This window comes from Lactuca serriola, chromosome 8 (assembly GCF_051521515.1).
Source record: "Lactuca serriola cultivar US96UC23 chromosome 8, Lser_US96UC23_V15, whole genome shotgun sequence".
NCBI classification, from domain to species: Eukaryota; Viridiplantae; Streptophyta; class Magnoliopsida; order Asterales; family Asteraceae; genus Lactuca; species Lactuca serriola.
The window spans coordinates 134,870,745-134,886,081 of record NC_136415.1 but is presented as its reverse complement, the minus strand read 5'-3'; the positions used below and the strand labels follow the sequence as shown (position 1 = coordinate 134,886,081).

At 35.8% G+C, this 15,337-nt stretch overlaps 1 protein-coding gene across 3 annotated transcripts; it reads left to right on the top strand.

The window, feature by feature from the left end:
- Positions 1-13,472: 13,472 nt before the first annotated feature.
- Positions 13,473-14,802, top strand: LOC145070976 (uncharacterized). 3 transcript variants are annotated; one of them, XM_079017926.1, is made up of 2 exons: positions 13,473-13,550; positions 13,654-14,802. In XM_079017926.1, exon 2 carries the CDS (start codon positions 13,763-13,765, stop codon positions 14,693-14,695), a length of 933 nt encoding a protein of 310 aa, XP_078874052.1. In that variant the 5' UTR covers positions 13,473-13,550; positions 13,654-13,762; the 3' UTR covers positions 14,696-14,802. The 3 variants fall into 3 exon arrangements, with proteins under 3 accessions (XP_078874052.1, XP_078874053.1, XP_078874054.1); XM_079017927.1 differs by having other exon boundaries at positions 13,474-13,550; positions 13,662-14,802; XM_079017928.1 differs by having other exon boundaries at positions 13,476-13,550; positions 13,738-14,802.
- The last annotated feature ends 535 nt before the right edge of the window (positions 14,803-15,337 follow it).

The window sequence follows — 15,337 nt, the reverse complement described above, 5'->3', positions numbered from 1 at the left end:
TCACTCTTTCTATCCATAAGCCTTATGATGGCCCTGATGATCTAGTCATAGGCGATGGCTTAAATCTACATATCTCTCACAACGATTCATTCTCTATTCCTTCCTCTCACAAGAAACTCCTCCTTAATAATGTTTTATATATTCCTAAAATTTCTCTCAAATGCTTAACAATCTCTCAGTTCTGTCATAACAATAATGTCAATGCTATTTTATCATACTCTTCTTTTTTTATAAAGGACACAACAACGAGAGCGGCACTCATTCAAGGACCAACCCATAGTGGGTCCTACCTGTGGCAACCGTCATCACCTCACGCTAACACTGTCTTTTCCAATCGACTCCATCAACACCACTTGTGGCATCATTGTCTAGGGTATCCTTCTTCTATTGTTTTAAAACTTTTAAGTTCTCAGTTTAATTTGAACATTTCCAATGTCACACACTGTAATTCTGTTGGATTAGTGTCTAAGTCCATAACTATTTTGGTATGTACTTGACCCGATGGTGCATGGTCCTTTTGGGTTGCCTTCACCAAAGCAACTTGATAGGATGAATTATGGAGAGAAAGGATTAAATATGATTTATTAATATATTATGGGAATAATATATTAAAGGAGAAATCATATTGTTTAATTAATATTAGTCAAGAATTAATTGGTAATTAGTTTTTTGACTAAAAGAGATTAATTAAACTTAAGGGACTGGAATTGTAATTATAAGATAATTTCAATTTGGGCCATGGATTGCCTTATATTATAAGGTGGACGAGTTCTATGGGGGAAGCCCATATGAAATCGTCCAAGGCCTTAAGGAAAGGGCTCCATGGGTTGCTTAGGGCTTAAGCAACCAAATTAGGGTTTCCTTGTTAGATAAACCTAATTGCCTCACTATATATAGACCCCTTAAGGACCAAAAATGTGGCTAAGCTTCTTGCTAGGGTTTCACAAGTTTTTAGGCAGCCTCTAACCTCTCTCCTCTTCATCCTCTTGCTTATGGTGTTTGTGAACCATTAGCGGAGTGACACTTGTGACTCTAAGCCTTCCAAAGTCAATACAAGGAGATTTGGGATTGTTATTGCTACATAACAATCAAGGTAATATTATAAACCTATTCTCATGATCAATATGATTACTTGAATGATAGAATTAGGGTTTATAGTCTTGGATAACTTGCATGTACAATAGAGAAACCTAGATCCAAGAATTAGGGTTTGTATGAGCACATAGGATGTCTTATGACCAAAACCCATCAGTGGTATCAGAGCCTAGACTGGTTTCTATTGTATTGATGCATTATATGTTTGAAAAATTCATTCCTAGGCGTAGTGCTTCTTTTCTTCTTCTTCCATGCCGCCTATTGGTCGTTGCCTGTATAGCTTTCTAGAGTAGAGATCTAGCAACGCCCCGGGCCGGGGTAAAAGAAGAAGGGATAAGATAAGACAGTAGCACCCACCTTTTTGTGTTTCTGGAGGCTGGACTCGCCGAGTCCATGCTGACTCGACGAGTCCGTGCTTGACTCGACGAGTCAACTCGTCAGATGGAGCAAACTTCGGGATTTCTTGCTGTTTTTGCTTAAGGATAGTTGCCTTATCATATTAGATCAATATAAATCCGATTTTATGATATATTTGATTATATTCTTGATCTAATTGAAGATATTTATCAATTAATAAAATATTTGTTTCCTTATGTGATAATTGATTAATTATTTTGATTAAATTGGTAAATTGTTTTGCAAGAAATCATTAAATAAATCAAATATGGATAATTATGTGATTAAATGTTAATTTAGATTATTTGTTATTTGATCCTTATTGTTATGAAAAGTTTCATATTTTCCCCTTTAGGTTTTATAGTTTAAATTTGAACCCAAAAGTTTTGTTGTTTTGAAATTTAAATAGTTAAAACCCTAATGTTTTGAAAAAGGTTTCAAAACTTGCCCTCAAGTTTTGGAATTTAAATTTTGATTAATTGTTTAATTTTGATGTATATTTAAATTCTAAACCGTAATGTTTTGAAATGTTTCAAAACTTGCCCTCAAGTTTTGGAATTTAAAAGTTGATTAAAAGTTCAATTAGGAATGTTAAATTCGAAAACCCTAGTATTGTTTTGAAAAGTTCAAATCACACCCTTATGGTTTTATTAATTAATTAAGGTGTATAATTAAAAGAGGTTTAATAAATCCATAAAGTTTTGGTTTACAATTTAATTGAATTAAAAGTATAATTGTTAAATTTGACTACCTAGTATTTTAATAGTTGTAAAATACACCCTATACTATATATAACATTATATGTACGAGTAAAAGTCAGTCTTACCGTTAGTAGGCCTCATTTACGAAGCTGGTCTATAAGGGGTGTTTAAGGAAATTGCCTATAAAATGGCGATTGAATGGGTATCCACTCTTACCCACCGCACTCTTGACTAGTGGAGGGTCGTTAGCCGAACGGGTAGGATAGGACGAAACCTTCCATTATAAGTATATTGAAGTACAAAAGTAACTAAATGTTTTCAAATTCCGAATCTTAGTTACTTAGGCAAAAGTGAATTGATGCAATTCCATGAAATTACACTTTGTGCCCTTGCGAAGACGTTAGTAGAGCGTGTGTGGTTTACCGGCACACTAAATGGTTCTAAGCAAAGGTAGCAAAGGGTGACTCAATGTTTGTTATAGTTTGGTGGAGCGTGTGTGGTTTACCGGCACATCGAATAGGTGACTGTAACATGTGAGGGAACCATGTAAGTTTGCATGGTTATTCACACCCGCTTTGTGATCCTCGGCATCCCAGTCACAAACAAGAGGGGCATATCGAGATTTAAACATGCCATTGAAAGTTCAATGAATCTCAAAGGATCTAGGAGTTTTCATAGATTTAAAACTTAAATTCTTTTTCGTTTTTCGTGGTGGAAATTAGTGAATTGTCATTCACTTACCTTCAAATATTCTGCAATTAGGGTTACGACATCCCTCTCTTGAGTTGTAGAATATTGTGTTGGGTCCTAGCCTTAGTATCTCATTTGGGCGATTTACTAAGGACTCAATCAATCAACTAAATTGAATTTATTTTCTCCCATTTTGTAGATGTCAAAGTTTGACAACTATGGTCTTTTCAAATCCCGTGGAACAAGCATTCCACATGAAGATGATATTCCACGATTCGATCGAGGAACAAGAGATCATACTTCACTTCCCCCCCTCCTCCGATTATTATCCCTAACCAACAAGTTCGAAGGCTTGAAAAGTTCAAGATCACTCAAGCCCTTTTGGCAAGTAAACATAAAGAGGGAAAGTCGGTGTGTGCACACGTTATAGGGATGAAGTCACACATTGATAGGTTAAGAATGTTGGGATCCGTTGTCTGTGAGGAAATAGCTGTTGATTGGGTTCTTCAGTCACTTCCTAACTCATATAGTGAGTTCATAAGAGAGTACTATATGATGAACCGGGACGTGACCCTTATAGATCTCACCTATATGCTTATTGTTGCTGAATCAGCAATGGTTTGGCGCAATAGAAAAGCAAAGTTGATTGGTGAATCTGCCTTCTAGACCTCTATGGATATAGACGATGGCAACGAAAGACATGCTATGATCGAAAGGTTTGATCATAAGAGAAAGGCAATGTCTAAAGTAGTTCCATGTCATGTTCCAAAAGAGTCAATTTTCTTTTATTGCCAAGAGAAAGGGCATTGGAGACGAAGCTCCCCCATTTACCTAAGAGATCTAAAGAGATGGGAGAGTCGAAACGTATGGCTCTAATATAGGTAAAATCCATTAACTAACTCTTTTAAGCTTCTATTCTAGATTCTTAATACATAATGTGATAAGATTGCAATTGATGTTTTGTAGGATCGAAGAAAAGAAAGGAAGCTTAAGGGAAGAAGTGAGCAGAATCTAACCGTGAAGGAATGGATTTCGATCACATTTCTCGAAGATTAGATTCTTGAGCTACTACTTAGAGTTAGAATTAGATTGCTGTATTAGCATAGTTTTTCAATGAATTGCATTGTAAGGACAAATTTTTTCCGCAATAAAATAAATTTTGATTTTATATTATTTATTTATCTTTGCAATGGCATATATGAAAAATTGATGTTTGAATGTTTCTATTATTAGCAATAATGGATTTGGTTCTTATTATGTTATTTATGGAAAGTCGAGAATTTACCAAATAGGGAGAGTTTCTCATCGCCCAAGTTTCAATTGGACAGAAACTTGGAATCATGCAACTTGGTTGCACGATGAATGAGAAATTTCGTATTTGGAAATTAGACTAATTCATTGACAAAGTGTCAAGTGGAGAAACTTGGAGATCGAATACACAAAGTCGCGTGTTGATCAAGTCCACCATAAGAGTAACAAAGATATTCGTCATGATTTACTAAAGGTTTAGTAAATGTGATTATACTTACAAGATTAAGTGTAATTCTAGATTGATTGAAAAAAAAAGGTTTAAATCAATAGTAGAACGAATAAGAAGAATCAAGTAGGCAAAAAGATAAAAGTTTCTCCATTCTACGAAGAAGGGAGAGTACCTTTTATGCTTTATGATGGTTCTTAATGATTAAGAACCATATCTCAATTGATCCTCTAAGTGAGTCTTAGTACAATTGTATGTCTAAGAAGAGGAATCAAGAATTGAAGAAATGGTTAAATCAAGAAGTCAATCATACTTCGTTCCAAAAACAAGTCTTAGAGTTAAGATTGTGAAATTGAGTGATAAGTATTAAGAAGGTTTATAACATTCATCAAATGTGGAAAGTTGTGATGTCTTGAATAAGACAAAGACCAACTAGGACCAATTTATGAAGTGTTTTGATAAAAGCTACACTAACTCTTGAATATTTGGTTGTCAAGAAATGTTCATTGACAAAAGAATCTTATATGTCAAGGAGTCAGTGGGAGCCTTAATGGTCTTGAAAGGTTTCAAGAACAAATCAAATAAACCTTATCGACAATCACTAGCACACGAGTTGAGGTTTACAATCTATCGTGTTGACATTATTTTGTTTCTGTGCTGTTCCAATTGAGTTAATTATGCATGTGAGTTGTATGAGTTCTCATTTTGAACGCATAAAAGGCAAGGCACCTTAATCAATGAAAGGTACATTGATAAGAAAATGTGAGCTGCTTAACTACTTGGAAGACGTGGTGGGCAGCTGTGCTACCATAACGCAAAGAAATCAAGATTAAGAAAGTTCGGTCCATATGAGTTTGAATTTGTCGTAAACCTTGGTTTTAACAAATTCACATGGATAGGAACACATACACCGTTTAAATCTAAGTGTCATAAGATTTCCTCCTTCATGAAAATGATTGTGAGGAAATGCTTTCACTAAGAAAGATTTTAAGAAGATAGTGATTGTAAAATTGCATTCTCGAATTCGATTATGGTTACGATATCCCTTTCCATAATTTGAATTGTGAGGTTTGGCAATTAGTCATACTTGTTTAGACATGCATATGAACTATCTATGGCAAATGTGTATAAGTTCAAGAAGCCTTGATAAAAGATTATCAAAGCATTAAGTATTAGAAACATGGACTTAAGAAATTCAATAGGTATTGTTTTTTCTGAAAGTTAAGCTGTTTCTAAATACATGTCGAAGCTAGTGGGAGCATAAGTGTTATGTTTTAATCATCATGATAGTGGGAGCATAAATGTTATGATTGTATGATTATTAAGGCACGTATTGCAAGTTGGCAATATTAATTATAGAAAACAAGAGTTATACCTTGCAAAGTAGTAAGGGTTGTAAAGTTGTTTTGCTATAATTAAGGGAGAGAATATTATGCTTCATTTCAAATCTAAAGGCTTAGGTTGTGGAATGTTAATAAAATTTAGTCAGAGGCACATAGTGTGTTCTTAAAATTTCGATTATGATTACGGAATTCCTCTTCACAATTCGAATTTTAAGAACATAGCAAATAAAACATTATGCATCGTGTCCCATACGTTTCGAGTATAGGATCGATTGCAAATGATTTAATGTTTGACCATTCTAAAATTTTCCAAATGTCTAGCGCATTTAGAGGGAAAAGGGACTAGAATCGGTTTTGACTAAAATAATTAAACAACTATCAAAGGACAATCCAAAGTTCGACGAGGATTGGTTGCTTGTGAGTAGTTGGAAGCATGGTATTGGATGGACCATATCGACATTATTATAAATAGAAAAGATTCTATTAAGAATGAGTTGTCATATGTAAAATATGGAAATGTTTCCATATTGAATGGACCATATCGACGTTATTATAAATAGATAAGATTCTATTAAGAATAAGTTGTCATATGGAAAATATGGAAATGTATCCATATTGGGAATTGAATATTGAAAATCTAAGACTAGATTAGAAACCTTTATGCAAAAGGATGTTCAAAGGAATGTACTTTGAGTGAGAGACATCATATCTAAGGAATTGTCTTGTAACAATGTCCGATAGAGGACTTTGTAATATCATTGGCAATAGTCTTTGTGACTTTTGTGCAGTGACATTACGAAAGGATCATTGCATAGAATGTTAGAATCTAGCATATTTTATAAGTAACAAGAATTTGATATTCTCACACTTATGAAAAAGGATTTGGAGTTGTGAAATGAGAATGATTGGAAATGTGTTCAATTTGATCTATTTCACAAAAATAAGAACCATAGGTAAACATTGTGTGCATGCTAAGAGCATGGGACAAGTGTAATAATTCAAGTAAGAAGGTGATTACCCGAAACGACAAATAATGAGTAATCGATATGGTGATAAATAAAAGGAGTTTTATGTATACTCAAAGGTTTGAGGCCATATGGGATTAGTATTATTCTTGTGTTTCAATTTGCATGTTTTTACTTCCAGAATAATTGAGTTTATTAAGAATAATCGAATTATTCGAACGGGCCACAGTTAGTCATACGTTGGAAGTAGGTATGAATGAAGACTGTCGTGAATTGGTGTGTAGATTGTCTAAAAGAGTATTAGACATAAGCAAATGTTTGCTGCAACGTTCATGAGTGCTTATGAATATGATTTGAGCATTGGATTAAACCCACGCTCACTTGGATCATTCCATGAATTGTATCACGAGTGATTCGTGAGACGATAACATCTTATATTCTTGAAACCGAGATGTGTGAGTTGTATCTTGCGAATCGGTTGCACATTGATAATATGTAAACGCACTAGTAACTTGGTGTCATAAAACATATTGTTGTGTGTGATTCGGTGAGTAAGTGCAAGCAAGCATTGTATCAAAGTTTATCCGTTCCTTTTATTCAAAGTAGGATAAAAGCGATATCTTTGGGCCCCTTGATGATTTAGTGATGACAAACGTAAATGCTCAGCCGGGCCTAGGGCTAATTTGATTTGTTCAATTAGTCAGTCGTCATAAATTGGGAATCGAGATATAGTACAAAGAGAATGATTTGAAATCATATCTCATATGATATCTAGAATGGAGGAATATATGATCCCTTATCTAAGGATACGCGTATCTGATAGGATCAGAGTTGACAGCGGCTTTGGAAAGCTACGATTGCAGATCAGGATCTGAAGTCATACGCAGAATAGTTATTAGACTTATCCAAGTGGGAGACTGTTGGATTAGTGTCTAAGTCCATAACTATTTTGGTATGTACTTGACCCGATGGTGCATGGTCCTTTTGGGTTGCTTTCACCAAAGCAACTTGATAGGATGAATTATGGAGAGAAATGATTAAATATGATTTATTAATATATTATGGGAATAATATATTAAAGGAGAAATCATATTATTTAATTAATATTAGTCAAGAATTAATTGGTAATTAGTTTTTTGACTAAAAGAGATTAATTAAACTTACGGGACTGGAATTGTAATTATAAGATAATTGCAATTTGGGCCATGGATTGCCTTATATTATAAGGTGGATGAATTCTATGGGGGAAGCCCATATGAAATCGTCCAAGGCCTTAAGGAAAGGGCTCCATGGGTTGCTTAGGGCTTAAGCAACCAAATTAGGGTTTCCTTGTTAGATAACCCTAATTGCCTCACTATATATAGACCCCTTAAGGACCAAAAACGTGGCTAAGCTTCTTGCTAGGGTTTCACACGTTTTTGGGCAGCCTCTAACCTCTCTCCTCTTCATCCTCTTGCTTATGGTGTTTGTGAACCATTAGAGGAGTGACACTTGTGACTCTAAGCCTTCCAAAGTCAATACAAGGAGATTTGGGATTGTTATTGCTACATAACAATCAAGGTAATATTATAAACCTATTCTCATGATCAATATGATTACTTGAATGATAGAATTAGGGTTTATAGTCTTGGATAACTTGCATGTACAATAGAGAAACATAGATCCAAGCATTAGGGTTTGTATGAGCACATAGGATGTCTTATGACCAAAACCCATCAAATTCGTGTTCTATTAATAAAAGTCACAAACTTCCATTTTCTCACTCTACACTTACCTCGAGTGTACCTCTAGATCTCATTTATTCAGGTGTTTGTTCCTCCCTTGTTTCCTCTTTGATGATTATAAATACTACATTATCTTTGTTAATCACCTTACACATTAAATTTAGATGTTTACCATTAAGAAAAAGTTTTATACAACCCCTACAATCAAATCTATTCAAAAATATGGTTGATAAATTATTTGACAAACCCATAAAACGCCTTTACTATGATAATGGCAATGAGTACAAAAGCTTAAACAAATCCTCCTTGAAAATGATATTATCCATCTTAAATTTCCTCCCTACACCCCTGGGCACAATGGCTTTGTCGAACGCCACCACAGACACATTGTTGAAACATGTATTGCTTTTTTCTCCCACTACAATCTTCCCCTCTCCCTTTTGGTTATACGCTTTCACCACCGCCACTTAGGTTATCAATCGTCTTCCCACTCCATATCTCAATAATTAGTCTCATTATTTCTCCCTATTCAATCAACACCTCAACTACAACAAACTCCATATTTGATGTCTCTACTACCCTTGGCTACGATCTTACATATCTCACAAATTTAAACCATGTTTTGTGCCATGTGTCTTTGTTGGGTACTCCACCACTCAACGTGCCTATCTTTGTCTCAACCCCACAACTAATAAAATTTACACTTCTCGTCATGTCAAGTTTGTTGAAAGACACCTTTCCATACATCACCCTCACTCAAACCCCACCCACCACCGACTCCCAAATCTCCACTCAACGGTGCACTTTTCCCATTCCTCTCCTAATTTCTACAAATCAGCTTAACCAAACACCTGTAGAACCCATTCCTCTCCCAAAAGGATCTCATCCAGAACACTCACGCCTTCAGCAACACCCACAAAATCAATTCCAACCACTCTCACCATCTCTATAGCCCCTTCTTTACCTTCGAACTCACTAACCAGCCCCTCCATCCCATATACCATCCAACACTACCTCACCCTCGGTCACAACTACTAGTTCCCAATTATCTCCTTCATCAAGGACACAATCTGCAACTTCCCCGCCACTACCTACCCCCACCACAACCTCACCATTATTCCACTCACCTCTCACATAACATCATTAAACCAAACCCCAACGTATATCAATAAACATGCTCATCATACATCGCTACTATCGCCTTATACCACTCCTAACACAACAAAACAATCCCTCATTAAACCTCTTTGGTGTTAATTTATACTAAAAAAACATAGGCTCTCCTACAAAATAAATATTGGACATTAGTTCCTCGCAACAAAGCCCAAAATGTCATAGAATGAAAATGGGTGTATCACACAAAATACCACCCCAATGGAAAATTGATAAATCCAAAGCTCGCTTAGTAGCCAAGGGATTCCATGAATGACTCAAACTAGATTACCCACAAAGATAGACTAGATTATTCACAAACATTTAGTCCCGTTATAAAGCTTACCACAGTTCGTTTCCTTTTCTCCCTTGTGGTCACCAATAAATGGTCTATCCGCCAACTTGACATCAACAATGTTTTCCTTCAAGTCACTCTAATAGAAAATGTATATATGTATCAACCACCAGGTTTTATTAACCTAAAAAAATCAAATTATGTCTGCAAACTCCATAAAGCAGTATATGGCTTTAAGCAAGCACCATACACTTGGTATACCGAACTTCATAACTACCTAACTGCTTATGGATTTACCAACTCACTCTTTGAACCTTATTTATTTATCAATCACAATTTACCTCACCTATATGCTCTTTTCTATGTTGATGATATCTTCGTCACTATCCCAATCCCACTGATATTGTCACACTCATTAAACACATTTCTTATTGATTCTCTCTTAACGATCTTGTCACTCTCTTTCTCTCTCTCTCACTTTCTTGGAATTGAGGTCACTCATATACTACAAGGTCTTCACCTTTCTCAAGAAAAATACATTTATGATCTTCTTTCTCGTCACAATATGCTTGAAAGCAAACCTATTTCCACTCCTATGACTCCTCATCCACCACTTGTAAAACAACCAAACAAAATGATAATCGATGAAACTACCTATCGTGCTACTGTTGGCAGCCTCCAATACCTCTCCATGACACAATCAAACATCTCTTATAGTGTCAAAAAACTTTCCTAGCTCATAAATCACCGTACTCAAGATCACTGGATAGCTCTGAAAATGGTTACTTTGCTATCTTCATAGAACCATTAACCATGGTTTTTTAATTCAAAAACACACCACCTTTACCCTACATGCCTTTTGCGATGCAGATTGGGCTGGTGACAAGTATGATTATGTATCCACAACTGATCTTATTATTTATCTAGGCCGTAACCCCATCAAGTGGGTCTCAAAGAAACTACGTGCTCTATCTTGGTCGTCCACAAAACAGAATTTAGAGTGGTAGTTGACACCATGGCTAAACTTTTGTGGCTTCAGTCACTTCTTAGCAAAATCAAGCTCACCATCCCCCATTAACCAATTATCTACTATGCAACCAGGAAGCCACTCACTAATCTACCAACCCTATATTCCATTCAAGAATGAAACATCTTGTTCTTGAATTCCACTTTGTGTGTGAACAGGTCCACAAAGGCATGCTTCATATCAACATATTGTTGGTGATGATCAACTAGTTGATGCTCTCACTAAACTACTTCTCATGCAACGCTTCACTTGGCTTATCTCCAAGCTTAGACATACTACACAAACATTCGTTTTGCGGGAACGATTTAAGGATGAATCTCTATATATTAAGAATTGTATCTCCCTAATTTGGTGTACAATATCCTTGCTAGTCTTGTATATCAATTCCCTTGATCCTATGCTTAATTATAGAACCAATTACAAGCTTATGTATTGTATAAATAGTGTTGTTGTACATTTTCTCTAAATATAAGAAAACTTTCAAGTTTCTTTATTATTTACATGAGTATGGTATGATATTATAACACTAAAAAGTTATCACCTCACATGCCAGTTACGTCCATGTTATAACAATATTATAAGGGAATGATCCACATGTTATAACACCAAATAATTTGCATGTCATCATTTTGTTTTTTGTTTTTTTTTTCGAGTTTTTTAATAATTTTAAAACAAATAAAATTTTATAAAACATGTTATTTAAATAAAACATAATATTTAAACTAAACATAACATTTAAATTAAAAAAAAACAATACAAACATAAACGATAGTCCTAATGGCCCAAATGTTTTGCCCGAATCTTCGCCTTCATCACTCATAACACTTCCGCATCTTCGGGCGCCAAACATTCATCTCTAGACTTAAGAACTGCCAACTCATTCGACATATCGTCTTGCTCGCATCGCTCCATCTCCTACCGTGCTTGCCTACGAAGGAAATCCAAATGCTCATGTCGTAAATCTTTTTTTTCTTTTTTGTAGTAAATTGTGTTCCTGGAACTTTGCTTCAATTTCCACCACATGCCTAACTTTTTTGTCAACTTCCTCTGCATGTTTTGCAGAGCGCTTCGCTTTGTCGCGTTCTACCGACCGTCGTCGAGGGGAGATCTTTTTGATGTTGCTCGGAATCTCATTGGTGTCTGCGTTGAGGTCGATGTGAGTCCGTACGTCGAACACGTCGACCAAACTAGAATTTCGAGACCTCTTAGATTGAACCTCCGTCGATGTTGGAGTGATAGTCCATTTTGGATCTCTTCTAAGCATTTACCATGATTTATCGAACTCGAACACATGACCCATTTCGAATCGATATTGTTTTTTATGCATCTCGTATTCATTTGAGCCAATTCATTACTAAACATATCGCAATTGTGGTAAGTTTTTTTCTTCAAGATACTATGAAATTTGACGAGCACTGCTTCTCAACACACTTTTTTTCATACCATTTCCGTGACTTTCATTTATCAAATGTCCAAACACAACCACCCACACAACCATTGTGGATCTTCTTCATTTTGTATGACAATTATTTTACATTTCCCTTTCCCTCTCTCTTTCCATTTCCTACTACTCCTCGCTTGAGTTTCGGTAACAATTCCTACTGACGATTGTGTGAGTGGTTGTTTGTGTTTGGACATTTGACATCAAAGCAAAAATACCGAAAAAGTTTTTTTGTAAATTTGGGTTTTTGCCATAAAGATTTTGTTGAATGTAGGAAGGAAATTGGATTGGATGTGAGGTGAGAATGAAATAAGTTCATTGTTATAGTATTTGTGGCGAACTTTGAGAGTTTAACAAGTTTATATAATTTTCATATCCGGCGAATCCGACCAGAGAGGTTATGTTTGGTTGTGGATTTCGGCTTATTGGAGAGGTGTTTGGATTTTGCTTCATTTTTTTAGTTGAAAATATATTGACTTGTATAAAAAGGAGATAAAGAAAAGAATGGTATGATAAAAATATGGTAAAATTGTATGTTTTTTTTTTATTAAATTGACCGTTGTCAACGGTCATATAATTGTTTGTATTCAACTCTCCAATTTCAAGATGTTATAACGCCAACAAAGATTACCACAACGAATAAGGGGAAGAGAGGGGAAGATGTTTTCCGTGTTATATCGTCATTGTGGAGGTGCCACACTGCCACATCGGCCCTCCATGGCGTTTTGGAACCCATACTCAATATTCTTATATAGAAGGCTCTACTTGACTACGAGCAAAAAAATCTTGAAGATTTTTGTTTTTAATTATTGCTCGTTAAAATAGTAAATATAATTTGAATAAGGAATTGTTTTTTCTTTTATTTGATTAACAAAAGTGATTTTACATTTTACAAAACAAATACACACATTTTGTAAAACAGGAAATTGATAAAAATGTATTTAACTTTTGATTCGTTTGCGACTTTGTTCGGTTTTGATCATCCCTTGCACTCAAAAAAGAAGTTTCCTTTGACACAAACCAAACCATGCGTCCTTCACTCTTGGCATACTCCAATAGCCATCAGTGGGACCATTCCAAAACCCACTTTGCTACGTGCTCGTGTCTACAGGTCCCACGCCTTATAAATATATCCACATCACCCCCTCTTTCTTTATAATTCCATTCCGCAGTCACACCGGCACATTGGAATCTACCCTTTCACGCCGTTGGATATGCTCCATGCTTCTCAAGCATTTCATAGGGTGAGATTCTCTCTCCTTACAAATTTTCAAATTCCAATTAAATAATCTTTTCCAATACAATAATCACAACAAATCATTCAAGATAATGTTGATTTATTTTTAGAATTGCAGTAATCCCATGGAATAGGAATATTCTCGACTATATCCTTCCTTCTCAAGTATGTTATATACCTTCATCGATTATTAGGTTTTTCTGAAGATCATTTGAAGAAATGGCAGTCAGATCAAAGCGTGTAACTGATCCTCTAGATGAACGAGTTAAGGATCGAATCGTCGGCCGTGACAGGGTGCCGGATATGGTGTACAGTAGCAGCGGTAGCGAACACAGCGGCACCGGCAGCGAAATCGGCGATGGTGAATCATCGTCAGATCATTCTCTATCTTACCTTCTCCATTGTTTCGATGAAGACGGAAACGAAGATGCGATCAACGGTGATGAGTTAGATGAAATTCATTTGCAGGATAACGATTTGGATTCGGATTCGGATTCGAATTCCGATCGTATGGAAGCAAAATGTATCGAAATTATTTCGACATTGCAGAGTTTAAATGCTGATAAGTTCAGAAACGTCCTCTTCGCCAATGTTGTAAAAGCTATGGATGTTTTTCGATCTCTAAGAGCTAGCACACAGATCCTCAACCGAAACATGATTTACTTCCTTCAAAAACTCGGCTATAACGCGGCGATTTGCAAGACAAAGTGGGAGAGCTGCGGTGGACTCACGGCCGGGAACTACGAGTTCATCGACGTCGTCCGATCCGATTCCGGCATTCGTTACTTCATCGACCTCAACTTTGCCGGAGAGTTTGAGATCGCTAGACCGACGAATCAATTCCAACGCTTTTCAAAAAAATTACCGATTGTCTTCGTCGGAAAAAGTGCAGATTTGAAGATGATCGTGAAATTAATGAGCGACGAAATAAGGCGATCACTGAAGAGCAGAGGATTACTCCTCCCTCCATGGAGAAAAAACCGGTTCATGCAGAACAAATGGTTTGGACCATACCGCCGAACGTTGAATTGCACGGCGGCCAACGTAGCGATTCCGGTAACACACACGAAGCCGGCCGTTAAATGCAGTTTGATTGGATTTAACGTCGTCGACAGTGCTCCGTTATTCTCCGCGGCAACCCGTACAAGATAATATAAATATTGTCGAAATCTAGAAATGCTATAATTTGGAGTTTTGAATCGAGACAACGTGGGTAAATATTATAATAGTACGAGAAAATCTGGAGGTTTATTCATCAATGTTTGGCACCAAAACTTTACACGAATATTTAAAAAGGTAGACTATTTTAATATATCTAACGATTTTAACATCCATATCGTATATTAGGATGTTATTAAAAATACTCATAAAGATAAAATAGGGGTTATTCAGTACAAAATTAAAATGATCAAGTTTGGGACTTTTACATCATCCGACAACCCATTTTTCGAAGATTTTATAAAAGTAACCACTTAACTCGCACGAAAAAGGATGCTAAATTCGTGATGTTGTTTTTGCTTACGTACGTGGGGAATTTTATTAGATTTGGTGATCATGATAATATTTTCGTGAACGTGATGTCAATTCATGAAAATAATATTATATAGACGCAAAAATACATAATAGGTGTTGTCGAGATAAATAGGTGTTGTTACATGAAAAATGAATAAATAAATATCAAATTTTTTCCATTGCAAATAGAAAAAATAAGTAGTTGTTGTCGGTGCCACATCGGGACCCTGCTATAACCGCCCCTATGTACTTCTAAATTTATGAAAAACTTGCATAAAAACA

Coding starts and splice junctions, on each gene's coding strand:
- LOC145070976 (XM_079017926.1), top strand. CDS start 13,763: ATGGCAGTCAGATCAAAGCGTGTAACTGATCCTCTAGATGAACGAGTT.